Source organism: Nanorana parkeri, unplaced genomic scaffold (genome assembly GCF_000935625.1).
Source record: "Nanorana parkeri isolate BGI_ZX_2015 unplaced genomic scaffold, ASM93562v1 scaffold1598, whole genome shotgun sequence".
NCBI lineage: Eukaryota > Metazoa > Chordata > Amphibia > Anura > Dicroglossidae > Nanorana > Nanorana parkeri.
In genome coordinates, this window is record NW_017307866.1 from 39,026 (window position 1) to 56,671 (window position 17,646).

Sequence of the window (17,646 nt, forward strand, 5' to 3'; positions counted from 1 at the left end):
ATAAAACAATGTGGTGCAGCATTTCTTTATCCTAGAATATACCCCGCACTTATAAAACAATGTGGTGCCACTTTACTTTATCCCAGAATGAACCCTCGCCTATAATAAAATAAATGCAGATTCAGGTACATAGCTCTCCTGGCATTACATATATTTAGACTTCTGTGGGGTTTTTACCCCCTGGATTTCTCCTTTAAGCAGTCAATCCCATATCCTCACCAACTCCATCAAATACTCTATTGAACTGGTATATGTGCCACTTTTAAAGCACAGTAATATCTAATATTTACCATGGACCTCCCTGCCTGCAGAAGAAACATATTTTATGCCTGCATGCTAATCTGTAACTCCCACCAGAACCCCCCCTCTACCCTTCAACATGTCAGATGTCTTTTGGGTACCATTGCAGAGACTGCTCGGTTGCTATGACTGATCACCATGGCAACAAGCATCACCTAATTCACTGCACACTCACACACACACGCACAGAGAGAGAGAGAGAGAGAGAGAGAGAGAGAAAGAGAGAGACGTGGCTCACAAATGCTGGTCTACTAGCAGATTGGAGCAGCCATTTCTGATACCCAGAAGACAAAAGAAAAAGAGTGGACACAGGTATTGTGCATGCTGCCAGATTCTCTGAACCACAAGCTGTCATTTATGGCACAGGTCACTGTCGCCTGTGCCGGGCTGCGCCAGCCATTGCTCTGAAAATACTGCATGCTTCTGTGGGGGACAGACACCGTGGAATAATGCATCTGTACGCAAGTCCCTTTCAGCCTCAATTGCTCCAATTAAAAGGAACGCAGAGCTTATATTGGGGCAATTAGCCACATAAGTGGTGGATATTTAATAATGCAAGAGCAAGGAGCATGCGTTTGTGGTGGGCAACAGCAACCCATCACAAATCAGCTTCTATCCGCCTGCGTTAAAAATAAAACCTGTGTCGGATTAGCACTCATTGCTACTAAACGCAATTGCTCTTTCTCTGTTAAATAATCCCCTCCTGTTCTACAGGCTCTAATAATACAAAGTAGCCCTCTATTGGGGCATGAGCCTATTTATTATGCATGTGTTGCTTGTATGGGATTTCAAAAGGGAAGGGGGGAGGGTGGGAAGAGGTTCGGCAGGCCTTGCCAGAAATTAAGTGGTTAATGAGCGATCTGCATTGACTGACTGGCTATGAGCAGCACTGACACTGCAGATAGAAGGTCCGCCGTTCTGCTGCATTGGAAACTGTACGGCATGCACTTTATAAGCTGGGATGGATTGCGCTTCATGCTGTACGGGTAACATTTCACATCGTTCAAAAGTAACAATTTTAATTAAAGCAACTTTTCAGCGTCAATATTTTAGGTGTGCTATATTCTAATATCATTATATTGAAATCTTTCTTCCCATGTCTGACCTGCCCATGCAATGTCCTATGTTGTAACATAATAATGCACTCGGGGCATTGTAAATTGTGCTGTCATGGGTGCATGTGAGAAATATGGGGGCTACTATTGCTGACCTTCTTGTTGCCTGGCTGTTATACTGTCCTGGACAGGTCAGAGAAATGTAAAAAGACCTATCTGCACCCTTGCTCCTCATCAGAGACTCCAAGTACTGAAGACAGAGGCTCAGCATGACGACCAGGCAACTAGCCTTTTCAGAAGGGTTGAACAATGGTAGCTTCGTTATAACAGGGGCTGTGATTACTGATCACATTCTGAAAATGTTTTTTGCTTGGCTATCTCTAGTTTCAGTGTTCTCAGAACAAGAAAGTAGTATCTGAAGTAAGCAGAAGAACTCCAGATTGCACACAAACTTGTTTTGGGTCAGTAAAAGCCCTCCTTACCATCTTGTCTTGAATTGTATTGTAATTGTAATGTCTTCCTTATATTGTAAAGCCCTGCGCAAACTGTATATATAAATCCTGTATAATAATAATAATAATAATAATTAAGAACTAAAGCCAAATGGCAGGATGACAGCCAGGAAGAAGTATACAGCAGTTGCTGCCTTCGGATTTGTCCCATGTTTCCCTTTCATACCCGATCCATACGTTTTTATCACCATTAATGTTAAATGATTAATAGCAGGGAAATGAAAGGTACCTTCCAATGAGAACTAAGAATAGAGATTGGGACTGCAAAGATAATATTATATTGTAGTGTGTGTGTGTGTGTGTGTGTGTATGTATATTAGCCATTTTGTTTTTAACCAATATATTGTGTATTAAAACCTTGTTAAAAAAATGGCCAACAAGGTTAAAAACCGTGTTGGCCATTTTTGGTGTTTACTTCTTCACTGTTTGAATAAGTAAACAAGACTTGCCATACCTGACGGTGGCTGTTGTGCTGTTGGCATTGGCACAGAATGATGTTATAGTGCTAATGTTATTCCTGGCACCCTCCAGTGCCAGCCAGCCTCCTATCTGCTCTCTTGTGCCCCCCATGGCCCTCACCACTATTATTCCTGGGTGTTAGTTCTTGTTTGCACAGCTCCCCTCAGCTGCCACAATTTCTTCAACAGCCAACAGCAGCCCTCCTGCCATTGTATCCCTTGTATTCCTTCATACTAGTGCTGAAGCCCTGCCTGAAGTAGGCTTACAGGTAAAATGGTGTTGGGAGAACCCAAAGGTCAGATTCAGGACCGTAGCTAGCTCCTTTTGTGCCCGAGGCAAGAACGGAAAATTGTGCCCCCCAACAGACGTTTGCTATATGTGACGTCATGCGCCCCCCTCCAGAATTGCGGTGTGCATGCACAAAATGCGCTGGTGGCCAAATCCAAAATAGCATAAAAATTGAATAATGAAAACATTTTTAGTTACTATTCATTTCAGTCAGATTAAAGTAGAAGGAAAGTCGAAGTCATAAATCAACATTAACATTTTCCCTCTTCTTTTCTTCCCATGGTCTTGCTTACATTTTATAACAAATCACAACTTAAATTCCCTTTTTTCAATGTTTTTCTACACAGTCACATGACCACAAAGTTCCACCTTTATCTTCTTTCTTTCTGGGAGGTTCGTGCGGCTGGTTGGTGTGAACTCTCTGCCCCGTATTTGGCGATTCACACTTACACCAACAAATCGGAGCCTTGCCGTCCCAGGATCACATTAATACTAGTTAAAAAAAAAAAAAGATATTTCCAATGTGATTTCTTTTAAAATGCAGGGCCATGGGGTGATGAGGGAAAGGGACCATTTAAAAGTTGGTTTATTACATGTGCATATGCGCATAAAATAATGGCAGTAAGCTCTTTTCTGAACGCAGGTTTAGGACATTTTATTTTGATGTTCCTGAACGTTGCTCTGAAATACACATCTAAACACCACAATGTGCATGGATGGACACGTTGACTAAAACAGAGCTGTGTCCAGGGGCATTTTGTCGTTTTGATTGCATGAGGCCTTACAGAGAGTCTTGTGAATACTCACATTAGCCTTGCACTCCTCCCACTTGAGTCTGTTGCTGAATTTACCTACAACTACCCAGAGGCGGCCAGATGAGGGAGACGTCAATGAAAAACACAAATTGTAGGCATTGTGCTTTATACCTTGCCTTGCCGCCCTAAATACTGGCCTAGGGATACGTTATAATTCATTTGGCTTTGTATATACAATCCAAGTTTTGCTAGTAGTACTCCTAGTATACAGTAATACAAGGAATAAGCACTAGAACAAAAACTTTTGTGGTAAATGCAAATATTTTCCAGTAGGATTTGTTTATAATCTGTTTGAGATGGTACTTAGCAGGAATATTGTTCAGGTTCAGATGTGAGTCCTGTAAGGGTTAAGAACTTTGTTTTTGCCTGGGGTCAAAAATGTAAAAAAAAATGATACTCACCCAATCCTCTTAGACCGGTCCCTGGAGCCTCTCTCCCCCTTCACTTCAGCTGTCTAAGTTCCCTGAGTCATCACTTTCTCTACACATTGTATTGGATATGAGGACGTTGAGGGACATACCATCACTGCAGAGGGGAGGAAACAGACAAGGAGTGAGCCCTGTCACAGCCAGCCAGTTCCCTAGGCAAAAACAAGCACTTAACCCTTGCATTGCAGGGGTAGCCCCACTGCAAGGCTTAATAAAATATTTACCAGGAGTTCTTCATATTATTTTTGATATGACTTTCAAATTTTTATGTGCTTGCTTCTCTATATATATATTTGTTTTGTTTTAAATATAGGCCAGCAAAAGTGTGCCCATTCATAGTTGAATCGGAAAGTATGTATGGGTCGGTGTAGTGGCAGTGAGTGAGGGAGTGCATGTTGGTTCCGAGGTGACAAGTGAGGAAGTGCATGTCAGTGCCATATCAGTACAGGGGGGTACAGCGGAAAAGTATGCAGATGCGGAGGGGAAGGGGTTCAAAACAGGGTACCAGTCAGTGACAATACCAAGGGCCCCAGGTACAATAGCCATACACAGGCAACTCCAGGCAGTTAGACTCATTTTTAGCATACCTTGGGTGGGTAACACTTTTTTTTTGAAGTGTGTACAGGGAGTTTAGTTGTTCCCCCTTCTTGCACCTCGCAAATTCCCTATTTTCCCCCTTCCTATTAACTTCCGCGGCACTACTGCGCAAGTGTGGGACAGTCAACACCATTTTGTGGAACAATGGGTGGCGTAAGCCGTGGATGTGCGGAATATTGCAGCCATTTTAGGGGAGCCATGTAATAGTTAGGTTAGGGGTATGGGGGGCTCAGGAATGGGGTATGGGCGGCTCAGGAAGGGGGTATGGGCGGCTCAGGAATGGGTGCATTTGGGAAATATGTATGAAGTATTGTCTCCGACCAGCCGCCATTACTACGCAGATGGTATGTGCAGCAGAACTGATCTGCCCTGGAACAGCTGTTCGGTTCTGAAATGTCACTTCTATCCGACTTTGTGAGTGGGGTGGAATGTGAGATTACAGTCACAGAGTCGGATAGAAGTGACATTTCAGGACGGAACAGCTGTTCCAAGACACATCAGTTCTCCTGCACATACGATTTGCGATGCCGATCTGCCCTGGAACAGCTGAGAAAGCGTTGGAATGCTTGACCTATTGGTGGTCACACATTCCACCGCCAAAAAACTGGGCGGGATTACATTGAAATGTGTGACCACGTCACCGGTCACACTATTGTAACATAGTCACAGACTTTGATAGAACACCGCCATCAGGGGGGGTACGGCCGGTACCCATGTGAGGGGTCTTGGCAGCCTAGGGGGGCCTTTTACAAGAGTATCAGCTGTACCAGGGGTGGCATGGCAGAGGTGACAGGGGAGGAGGTGGAGGAGGCCAGGCCCCAGCAGCAGCAGGTAAGAGGAGTTGGGAGGAGGTACAGGGAAAGGGACCCCGGCAACCAGCCCACCTGAGGCCCTGCAGACCCCACCATAGAGAGTCTCAGATGGGCTGTGCAGGATCTATGGTGTGCTCTGCAGGGTCACTCTCAGGTGGGCTCTGCGAGGGTCTCAGGTAAGTCCAGAGTCAAGGGCCTTAGTAAGCCCAGAGTCCAGTGCGTTACTAAGCCCTTAGTCCAGTGCGTTACTAAGCCCTGAGTCCAGTGCATTACTAAGCCCACAACTCAACTTGACTTTGTCTGTCATCCTGCCAAATATTTATATGTAGACATTTCTTCATCTACCAGCTGGTATCCCAGACATCTAACAGCGAGCCATGACCAATGACCTTACAAACTACAGTAATGAAAACTATGAATGGAGGTCAGGAAGCCATTTTGTTATTAATCACATCCATAGAGGAGAACGCAGCTGTGCTTTGTTCTCTTGCTGGCAGTGTTTAACAAGATAAATTGTTGTTTTCTTTGCAGTGGGACGACAAACAGGGGTAATATACAATGTATTATAGAAGCACGACATCCTGCATTTACTCCTTGTTTCTGCTGATGATAACCATGGGGCTGCCCTTCATGAAGCTCGTCTTAGCGGAGGAACTGCATGGGACCACAATACCGCCAGAAAGTATGTCACACTATTACTGGAATGCTAAGTACAAGCAGGGAGACTTCAGGCTGCGCACCATGGGAGGTGTATTTAAATAAGCCTCTTCAAAAAGAAAAATGGCTTCCAGGTCACTTTTACATGGCTGGAATGTCATAGAAAACTGAACCTTTCATGGTTGTGGGAGATTTTTTGTTGATTTTTAAGTTTAGCTGCCACTGTAGTTTTCAGGAAGTTCATGAGTGGCAGCTGGATTCTGCGGCATTCATATCAAGGGATTGCTAGACAGGAAGTCAGGTATTGCCTGGGAAACAACAATAATACCTTTAAAGGATAAGTGCACTTTAAAACAAAGGGCACTGTTTTGTTTACGCCCCCTACCCCTGACCTAAATAATCACACCCTCCCGCTTCACAGATCCGTACTTACTGAGATCCCACTGGCATGGTTTCACTATTGTTTACAATCAGTAATCGTAATACTACCTTAGATGCCCACACCTGCACATTATAGCCCCATAAACTTCTATGGGACTTTCTCCCAGCTGGGAGAGGGAGATTTGCAGCAGGGGTGTCTCTAGTCTTTTTGCCAGCTGAGGTGGGTGCTGGATTTTACACAATCAGTGGGAGGTGGTGGTGGAGAGTGATGCCGCTAAGAGCCCGGTGGGGCGATGTGTAAGGGCTCTGCATCTCCCTGCCCAGCTCTTAGCAATCTGGGACTCTCTGGCCCGCACCCCGCTGAGCTCCTTGCAACTAGCAACATTAATGGTTGACAGGAGCTCAGCAAGGACGCCGGCAAGAGTGTCCAGCTTGCTAAGAGCTGTGCAGGGAGATATGTATGGTTCTTACACATCTCTCCACCCGGCTGTTAGCTACCTGGCCGTAAAGGGGGCGCAAGGCACATTGCAAACATTGTGAAGCAGATCGCCCATGCCGCTCTGCCTGCTGCCCCCCCATGTGACCCAAAATTATAGGGACGGCCCTGACTTGCAGTGCTGAATGTAAACAAACAGTGGAGCAGAGGCCCTCCAATCTCAGTAAGTACGGTATATACCTGTGGAGAACAAGAGTGGAATTGTTTAGGTGTAAAAATGCACTTATTCTGCAAAGTGTACCAGTGAGTATAACAAACATATAGGGAAAATTGAATGGTTTGGGGTCATTTTATATAACTTTAAAAGTTTTTAAACTGTGGTCGTGTGTTAGTTTTTAATATGTATAACAAACTTTTATTGCACAAATAAACATTTAATACATGGTGCACCCATGATCCCGATGTCACAGGGAAAAATGAGTTTTCTAAACATAGAGCACAGCAAGAGCTGTTTACCTTCAGTCTCTCTCTCCCTTTGTCACTGATTAAAATAGTATGGGACTGCCTGAACAGAACAGGCAGGGAGGAGGAGGTATGGGAAGACATCACTGATCTGATCTATTTACTTATCTGTGTAAATTTCACTATATAGTAACTCTGATGCTGTTTTAAAAGACAAGTACACACAACCTGGAGTGAAAGAATGTTTATCCTCAATCTTTCTGCCACCCATCCTTCTGATCTTCACTGTCTTGTGACGCTACAGCCTTCAGTATAATCTTACAGGTTTGTCAGAGGCCGATGTTCCTCCCTGGACACCATGTCCTGTAGTTATACAGGAGTTGGTGAGAACAATCACAGCATGCAGCAGGGGATTCAGACATCAGCCTTTCCCAGACATATTGGAGGCTGTAACTGTGCAAAAGAGCGAAAATCAGAGGAATAGGCAATGGAAAAATTGATTGTAAACGCTCTTCTATTGCGGTTTGTGCACATTCTGACAAAAGGAAGGATTTATATAGAGTGGGAAAAGGTTAGACGCTCTCTCAACTTTATGTTGTTATATTTGTATCCATGGGGGTGGGGGGTTTCTTCTCACATTCAAGGTGATGGGTGTAAGACAGAAAAAGAAGTAAGAAGGTAACCTAGTAGAAGTATTAACCCTTCCCTGTTTCATACAGGACTAAGAGAATGTTTTGGCTGGAGTACGACTTTCAGCTATTGAGCAAACATGGAAGTAGAAGGTTAGAGCTCCACCTGTAGGCTGAAAAATAGATATTTCCTGTTTACCTGTAGATTTGCAGTCCATGCTTTTTTTTTTTTAGCTTTGGTTAGAGTAAGGCAGGGTTATAACCACTGTCTGCTTTTTGTGCCATCTGTGTCCAAAAAAGGGGAGATTTCCTATCACTCCCTGTCCTATAGCCACAACAGGAAATGAGAGGAAATCCCTCCAAAACAAGCGAAAACTCTGGAGGTCAACAGGGTCACCTGAACTAATGTCCCCATTGGATGGCTTCCTATCTGTTCCTGTTTAGTGATAATGGTCATCAGGATGAATCTCCTTAAGGGGGACACAGACTGCAATAAAAACCTGACAGGTGTTATGATCCCTCTCCACTCTATCCAAACTTAAAAAAAAGTTTTGACTTCAGTTTAAGAAAAAAGTTCTTAACATAATAAATCTAGAAAAATATTTTAAAACACTATATACTAAAACATTCTAGATTCCCTTTAGCTAGTAGCAGTTAGTCACATTCTACTGGACTTGTTCTGTAACGTTGAAGGAGGTTTCAATACTTAAGTAGATTCCTCAGCTCAGATGAATTTTCTAGAACATATCTCACTATGAATAGTCCAACTAGTAAATCAGTCAACTTAATCTACATATAAGGAAATGCATCAAGGTGTTGATTGTTCAAGAACATGATAGGCGGTGTTAAAGTTTGTTTTTGTTACATAACCCAATCAACATGATAGTATTGAATCTGGAACAGGTGTTAATTGTTTACGTTTCATGGTTTGAGCTACATGGTGTGAATTGTTGTCAAATGAACATAGTAGCAGTCACTCGTAGTGAAGACCCGTAGTGAGGAGCAGATGACACCCCACCGTGACGTCATCACGCATGTGCGTGACATCACCACGCACGTGCGCGATTACGGCATCGCGCATTCACGGCCATCTAATTGACGCCTGCCGGCTGCCAATGGACACCGGCACAGAGAGGAGGGGACGTTCACCTGGCGGGATGAGGTATGCTGCTGGGTCCCCTCCTCTCTCCTGACACTGTCAGGCTCTCGGTCCATGACAGAGTGCCCGACTTTTTAGAGGGGTTACAGTCACACAGGGATGACTGTCAGTCAGTTTGGTGTCACCCCTCCAATGGTGTCACCCGGGTGCGGGCCGCACCCCCCTTGTGATGCCACTGCATAGTAGAGATGTTGAAGGCCCCCGCTGCTGGTTAGGTAAGGTTGTTCCAGATGTTGGTTATGTAGTTCTCCACGGGAGACACAGATAAGAAATGTTTTCTATGTGCCTTGCTCACACCACAAAAGAATGAAATGTGACGTTTGTATTTTTCCGCACTGCACCAGAGCCCACCTGAAATCTTCATCCATCACCGTACTGCAGCTCCATTGAGGTGCAGTACATAGACATAAATGAAATGTTACTTTGTGACATTTTATTAAGTTAACAAAAAGAAAAAAAGTTAACATTTCCTTGTGTTAAAAAAAAGCCCCTTACCACAGGCACACACAGACACACACAGACACACACAGACACAGATGGTTTTAGCGTGTGGGCTGATACAAATAAGCCCTAACAGACAAGCAAGTACAGTGGTACCTCGGTTCGCGAACAGGAAGTACAACAAAATTTTGCTTCCGTTCGTGAACTCTGCATCGGGTGACGAACACAACCACAGCCATCTTCCCTGCTCTGACACATGGTCGTGGCTTCCTCTAGTCGAGATCGCGGTCTGATCACAGTTTGATTCGGTTCGCGACCAATTCAGTTTGCGACTAGAATCGTGGAACCAGTTAAGTTTGTGAACCGAGGTACCACTGTATTGATACATAAGGGTGGCCAAATACTTTTTTGCTCCCAAGTGACCCCAGACCTCCTGGTTTCTGTGAGTCGGGGACGGGGCTTTAGTTCCTGACCACACTTCTTCTCCCCCTCTTGATGGGGTTCACTTGGCCACTGATGCAGCCAATCAGAGTCTTCCCTTTCCTCCAAGTGGTCTGTCAAAACCTTGACTACGGAGGAGACCTTCATCATGGCAGAGCAGCTGCTCAAGCACCTGTAAGCCAGCTAGGCTACATTGTCCTAGCTGCTGTGCTGCAGATGCTCTGGGGGGAGTTTGGTCCTTCATATACCCACCTTATCTATGCCCTTGTCTACCAGTCACATAGGCTGGTACAGGTACCCCTGTGCTGGTCACTAAAGCATGATGATAAATTGTGATACTGCCCGATAGGTGAATTTTTGTTTAAATGAGTCGTGTATTTGCAGGTCGCCCTTGTGTGGACTGTCATGCCTTTGAATTCATGCAGAGAGCACTGCAGGACCTCAAAAAGACAGCATACAACTTAGACTCACGGGTAGGTATTGTACAAAATACTCCTTAACAGTGGAATGCAATATATTTTTCCTTGTAACCAGAGAGGCATCTTAACAGAAAGATGCAAAATCTTTAAAATTGGTTATTAGTAGGGCTGTGCAAATTAACGATTAATTTCTCGATTAATCGTTAATCTTTTTGATCAATAAAATTTTTTTTATCGCTAATGAAAATACTCACCTCTCCGCCGGCTTCTGGGAGTCCCGTCAGAGATCCGGTGACGTCACGGACATCGACGTCACCAGACTCCTCCCCCCTTCCCCAAGTGGCTCTGTTGGCTAACGAAGGGAAGGGGGAGGAGTCCGGTGACGTTGATGCCCGTGACGTCACCGGACTCCTCCCCCCCTTCCCTTCGTTAGCCGACGGAGCCACTTGGGCCGGTGAGTTTGCCCAAGAAACTTTCTGCACGAGCGTCAGCCAAGGCATTGGCCTATACACATACAGCACAGCAATGAAGTAATAAAATGAACTAGGATCACACTAATCCAGCACGTTATTATTATGAGTTGCCACACTCAAGCGGCGGCCATATTGAGTGGGGCAACTCAGATTAATAACGTGCTGGATTACTGTGATCCTAGTTCATTTTATTACGTCATTGTTGTGCTGTATGTGTATAGGCCAATGTAGTTGGATCTGTATGTGCGTTATAATTAATCGAAATTAATCGATTACATTTTTTTTCGATTAATCGAACACGACAATTTTAATCAGTAACAGCCCTAGTTATTAGGTATACATGGCCAGAGCCTTGATGTAAATATTGTTATAAAGGCACATTTAAGGTTTTTATATACTGTATATTTATATTTTGAAAACACATGCAGCCATATTAGGTCCCTATAATGAGGTAGCCCAAGGCTGTTGCCTCAGGTGGCATCTCTTTGGGTCATGTGGGTGGAGGGATATGTTTGCTGTGTGCCTGCTGCCCCCTTTCCAGCCAGAGTGTTCCTCCCAAGTTGCTTAGATCTGGGCAGGGAGATGTTTAAGGGTCATACACCTCCTCCCTCCCAGCTCTTAGCAACCTGGGATGCTCTGGCCGGTGTCCCGGCCAACTCCTGGCAACCAGTGACATCATTAAGCTGGGCGGGAAGCTGGCCAGACCCGGAGCCAGAGCTGGGTGGTGATCAGATGATGCAGTGGCCACAACCCCTCCGTTAGTATACACTACCCCCCGCCCCCCCGCCTCAGGGGGCAAAAAGGCTAAGGACACCTCTGGGTCATAACCTATGTAGGCTTTGCTTACTTCTCAGCAGTGCTACACATTGGTTGTGCTTTTCTTACAATGCAAGTCCATGAGTTAGCTAACTCACCGAAACAAAGCACTCCCTATGTGGCTGGTATCAAATCGCAACAGTATTAAGCATAGTCATTGTGGATGCCAATTTACACTGATTTTAGTGGTTATTCTAGAAATAGAAATATGGAAGAGTGAGCTTGTAAATGTGGAAGTCACATCAGCTACCAGGTTTTTGGCCCTGCCCACTCCAGGATCACGCTTCTCACTACTAGATCCATTCATGTGATGGGCAGCTTCATTGTCCAGGAGGAGGTGAAGCTCAGACTTCCTAGTGGCTGTCAGTATTGGCATATTATTATAAGAGTGCCCCAGGTTTCAGGACGCCTGTTCTCTCTAGAAGATAACTGAGACAATGACCTTGAGGTGTCTTCTGCAGCAACCCAGAGGCAGTTTCCTATAGTGGCAATGACAACTTTGTTTTGTTATGTTTGCTAATAAGAGTCAAATGATTTTTGCTCATGAACTCCTCCCTGTTTTACCAACATCATACCCCCCAACTTTTTGAGATGAGGAGGGACATCCTCTAGCCCAAAGTATGTAGACTAAGGACACAACTCTCATGCCCCCAGTTCCGCCAACCATAAAGAATCAACATGCAAAAAGTGATTGCTTATATCTGATCTCCGGTCTTCCCTTCAGTCTAAAGCTCGCCATACACCTATAGATTTTCGATCAGAAATCTTCGTTGCTGCCAAGAACCCTGTTTCGATTCTAGCTCAAATAGCCCATCAAGCAAAGACCAATTTTGATAATCGTTCGTTAGCAATACTAACTCATTGAATTTTGCCGATCCACAGAACGGATTTTCGTTTGCACATGTGTAGTGTTCTTGTTGCAATTTTTTTTGCATACGAAAACGCCACTAATTCATCAATTTTCGTATAATTCGAAAAAAAAAATTCCAGCCTGATCGATTGAGGAAATTCGGCCAGAAGTACAGTAATTACAATTGTTGGCATCCCATCAACAGATCAATTTTCGTTTGAGAGACCATTTGTGGCCGATTTCCGAACGAAAATCGATAGGTGTATGGGCACCTTTACACAGTTGTACCGGCTCCTCTGCTGGACTGAAATTGCTTATAATAATTTCACTGCAAACCGTGACCTTCTTACAATATGCATTAGAAGCTTCAGCGGGTCTGTTTGCATTGCACAGAGAAGCATAGAGACCCAGTGAGGACATCGCTGGGTTTAAAATTCGTTTTTTTTTTCTTCAAAATTCCATTAGAATATTGATTGGGAAGGGAAGGAGGAACCAGGGAAGGCAAAGGGCTTTTCCTCTCACTACGTTTATGTATACAGGCTTGTCACTGTCATCATTTGAGTGTTTGGATAAAAGGTTTAGTGTAGAAAAAACTTTTGAAAATTAAATTGTGTATTTCCTTTATAGTGTGTTATGAATTAAACCAATAAGATGAACAAACAAAGAGTGAGGAGGTAGCATGGAGCCGGTTTCCCGGTCAATCAGGAAGCCGGGCTTCGCGTAATGACGCGTTGCCTGGCTTCCTGATTGGCCAGCTTCTCAAACCAATCAGCATGGAAACGGCTTCCCTGCTAATCTGGAAGCCGGGTGGCCAGTCTTTAAATGCTGCCCGGCTTCCCGGCTAATCAGGGAGCCAGGTGGCGAGTCATTACACGCCACCTAGCTTCCTTAATGGGACTTCCTGTATCGGTATTTGGTATTGGCGAGTACCGGAAAAAAATATATCCGTACTTGTACTCCTTACCGAAAAACCGGTATCGGTGCATCCCTATTAAAAAGGTTTGTTTTTGCCATTATTTGCACAAATCGAACATTCGCAGATATTCACAAAGGACCCTGCAGGTTGGTTATAACTAGACCCCTTCAACATTCTTCCTAAGAGCATAGAACACCAGATATCTGCGGTTACCTTCACTGCTCATGGAACTCTCCTCTTTGTTCCTCTGTGAAACTAGTTTTATTGTTGTTACAGCGTTCTAACCTGCCATAGAGATACAATAGCTGAAACCTGAAGTGAGCTACCACTGAAATACCTTTTTTCTCTGTTTATCAAACTCAATGTCATCTGCTATAACACAAGTGCTTTCTTCCTCTTTGCCCATTCAGACAGAGACGCTTCTTCTAAAAGTGGAGCGGAGGACTCTATGCGACTGCATATCCGTGGAGGGACTGAGCTGAAGATGAACAAACCGCGTCAAGGACACCCAGCTTAACCCTTCTGCTGCTGGACAGGGCTCTGCAACACATTGCTCCGCAGTGTGGGCCAGTCCCCTCTGGCAGCGCAAGTGTTAAATGCAGCTTATATCATGAATAAAGAAATACACATGACAAATCCATCCTAACACTGAACTGTGCATGTGTGCGAGGAGGAATTTGCGTGGGAGAAATTCTTAATAAAACTCATAGGATTTTTTTTATTATTATTGTATATCCTTTTATTTTTATTTTTTTTGTGGGGTGAATCACCGTTTTGATTAGAACTGCATTTGAATGAAACTCATGAATATTGTAATTTAAAAAAGCACGCTCCACCCCAAACTAAGGCGCTTGCGGGTGATTCAGTCAAAGCTGAGAAATTAATTTTTGGGTGGTGTGATCATTTAAAAGCTTTGTGATGTCCTTTTTGAATATTGAAAACCCAACCTCCACCTTTCTGGCAAATCCGTTATGGTAATACGAGGCAACGAAATAATGAGTCACATAAACAGTGTTATTTGTCTTACCACTTTATGTTTGTGCAGGCTCTTGAAGTATCCTTTCAGCGGGGAACCTGTTCAGGTTTTCCTATTTTGAACTAGAAATATAGACTAGTCTATCCACAGTAGCTTTCCATACATAACGACAAGTAATGGTAAGCAGCTCTGTCTATGGTTCACTTGTAGCCACAAGCAAAATGAGAACATTTGAAATTGGCCACAAGGGATACTTCTAAAGCCTGTCTCAGGGATCTCAGAAGCAATTTTATTAGTGATTACTGTTGTCCAAGTTTATGTTACTGCTTTACAAAATAAAATTTTACAGAAAGATGGAGTTCAGCTTTATTATACAATTGTATTTTCTTCTAAGGACTGAAATCATCTTCCAGCCCACTTGTACAGTCCAAATACTACACTGTTTGTGCTTTGCTTCTAAGTGTTCTTCACTAATACCAAGAACTTAATATATATGTTCACTAATGTTGTAGTGTAAACTAAAGGTACTGGGGATAGAAGGAACTGATAGTAGGAAAGGAAGGAGGGTAGTTGGGAAGAAAGATACTGGAGTTGGTAGAGTAACAGGGATGAAAGGAGGGTAGTGGGGAAGGAAGGAGGGCAATGGGGACAGAAAGAGGGTATGAAAGAGAGTAGTAAGAATGGTACGAGGATAGAGGGATGTATGAAACTGATAGAGGGGATAGAAGGAGATAGTGGGGATGGAAGAAGGATAGTAGGAATGGAAGAAGTGTCATAGGGATGAAAAGAGGGTAGTGGTTATGGAAGGAGGGTGGTAGGGATGGAAGGAGGGTAGTAGGAATGAATGGAAGATTGTTGGGATGGAATTAATGATAGTGGGTATAGGAGGTTAGTGGGGATAAAAGGAAAGTAGTGGAGAAGTAAGGAGGGTAGTTGGAATGGAAGGTGGATTATGGGGATGGAAGGAGGCTAGTGGAAATGGAAGGAACTGAATGTGGGGATGGAAGAAGGATAGTGGAGATGGAAAGAGGATAGTATAAAGGTAAGGAGAGCAGTGGGGATGGAAGGAGGGTGGTGGTGATGGAAGGAGGGTAGCAGGGATGGAAGGAGGGAGTGAGGATGGAAGGAGGGTTGTTTGCATGGAAGAAGGGTAGCAGGCATGGAAGGACGGTAGTGGGGATGGAAAGAAGGTAGCGGGGATGGAAGGATCATAGTGGGGATGGAAGGAAGATAGTGGGAAAGGAAGGAACGAGTGACATACAAATAAGGTGTGGTTGTAGCCTGTAAATAACAAAGATTTCCAGGTGAATATTGTACATAGTACATGCTAGAAAATCTTAATGAGAATAAGAGTAAGGCTTAGGTCACACTAGAAGGCGACTCCCCAGCAGCAGGTTAGGTAAATATACACTTACCAGGCTCTACGGTGTTGTGTTGCTCCCTCACTGGTCGAAACATTGCCAAATTTCACGTTAGAGAAGTATCAGTGGCAGTGACATCTTGTTGGTCGGGTCAATGATGTCATAGAACCAGATGAATGGTTTCTTTGCTTCCTAGCTGTCCTGTCTCTGGCAAGTAGCCCTATTGACATGATTGCCGGCCTATGTTTAGAGTCAGGGAGCACATGTGTACTGTTGTCACTGTTGGGTGAGGATCCTGGTAGGTTACTTTCCCATGCAACTCTTTCATAGAACAGACATCTCTTGAGGAGAGATTTACAAAGGCAGATGTGCACTGCTGGGACTTGCTATAATCTTCCAGATTTAGCCAACAATCAACAAGGTCAGCTGTTGTTAAAGTGATTAAAGACTGGACTGTCAGCCGAAAATCTGGGTCTGAACGTGCGAATTGTGGCCGTCAGCGACTAGTCAATGTTAGGGCAGAACGGAGAGTGGCAAGACTGGTACAAGACAACAGAAGGGCAACAGTGCCGTGTCAGATTCCTCGCATCACCTTTCAACATCTCGTGGAGTCATGAGGCGGCCCAACTAAGTCATCTCATGGAGTCATCTCGTGGCCCAACGAAGTACTGATGGGGTGGTCATAATAATCTGGCCACTCAGTGTATATTGCATCTTTACCGAATATAGAAGTCCATTTATAATGGAAAGCAGCAATCCACTCTCTACTGTACTCCACACTGCAGCCCATTCATTAAATATAGGCTGTGGCATGGTGCCTGCTGTGTTCGTAGGAATTCTCCCCAATTCATGCCACAGAGAGAACTTTATGAATGGAGGAGAGGCTGGTGACATGACTTGGATAGGATACATGACCGGATTCATCTCCCCCCTTTATTTTTTTCCCCATCATTCATTTTAATAACACTAAACACATTTGTAAAGCACACCTCTGGGCTCTATAAATGTGCTGTAAGCCCATACCACTACTTCATGAAATGAACCCCATAGTTATATTGAATAAAATCTGTGCTGATCAGTTATGAAACATTTTCCACTGTGATCTCAGTAATAGTTTAAAATACAAGAAGCATAAAACTAAAGGAAAAGAAAATGACATAAACATATATACTGTATGTATATTAACAGAACTCTATGCAGACACCCCGGAGCCATCCCTATAATAAGGCAGCTTGAGGCTGTTGCCTCAGGCGGCATCTCATTGGGTCATGTGGGGGAGGGGATGCTAGGTGTGCCTGCTGCCCCCACTTCCCACTACAAGAACCTCACTACAAAAACCTCACTGCTCCTCTACAAGAACCTCACTACCGTTCTACAAGAACCTGACTACACCTCTACAAGACCGTCACTACCCCTCTACAAGACCGTCGCTACCCTATTACAAGAACCTTACTACCCCTCTACAAGAACCTTACTACTCCACTATGAGAACCTCACAACCTCACTACGAGAACCTCAACCACACTACAAGAACCTACTACCCCACTACATGATCCTCACTACCGCTCTACAAGACCGTCACTACCCCACTACAAGAACCTTACTACCCCTCTACAAGAACCTTACTACTCCACTATGAGAACCTCACAACCTCACTACGAGAACCTCAACCACACTACAAGAACCTACTACCCCACTACATGATCCTCACTACCGCTCTACAAGACCGTCACTACCCTACTACAAAAACCTTACTACCCCTCTACAAGAACCTCACTACCCCACTACGAGAACCTCAACCACACTACAAGAACCTACTACCCCACTACATGATCCTCACTACCCCTCTACAAAAACATCACTACCCCACTACAAGAACCTACTACCGCTCTACAAGACCATGACTACCCTACTACAAGAACCTTACTACCCCTCTACAAGAACCTTACTACCCCTCTACAAG

The 17,646-nt window shown here is 44.2% G+C and overlaps 1 protein-coding gene across 2 annotated transcripts; it reads left to right on the plus strand.

The window, feature by feature from the left end:
- Nucleotides 1-469: 469 nt before the first annotated feature.
- Nucleotides 470-14,680, plus strand: LOC108798994 (neuropeptide-like protein C4orf48 homolog). 2 transcript variants are annotated; one of them, XM_018570802.1, is made up of 4 exons: nucleotides 470-611; nucleotides 5,795-5,948; nucleotides 10,257-10,345; nucleotides 13,757-14,680. In XM_018570802.1, the coding sequence occupies exons 2-4, from the start codon at nucleotides 5,825-5,827 to the stop codon at nucleotides 13,826-13,828; spliced, it is 285 nt and encodes a 94-aa protein (XP_018426304.1). In that variant the 5' UTR covers nucleotides 470-611; nucleotides 5,795-5,824; the 3' UTR covers nucleotides 13,829-14,680. The 2 variants fall into 2 exon arrangements, with proteins under 2 accessions (XP_018426304.1, XP_018426303.1); XM_018570801.1 differs by having other exon boundaries at nucleotides 471-612; nucleotides 5,798-5,948.
- The last annotated feature ends 2,966 nt before the right edge of the window (nucleotides 14,681-17,646 follow it).

Bases quoted from the DNA above. Each gene is read 5' to 3' on its own strand.
- LOC108798994 (XM_018570802.1), top strand. From the start codon at position 5,825: ATGTATTATAGAAGCACGACATCCTGCATTTACTCCTTGTTTCTGCTG. The intron at 5,949-10,256 runs GTATGTCACACT...GTGTATTTGCAG, and splicing joins GACCACAATACCGCCAGAAA to GTCGCCCTTGTGTGGACTGT. The intron at 10,346-13,756 runs GTAGGTATTGTA...TTGCCCATTCAG, and splicing joins CATACAACTTAGACTCACGG to ACAGAGACGCTTCTTCTAAA.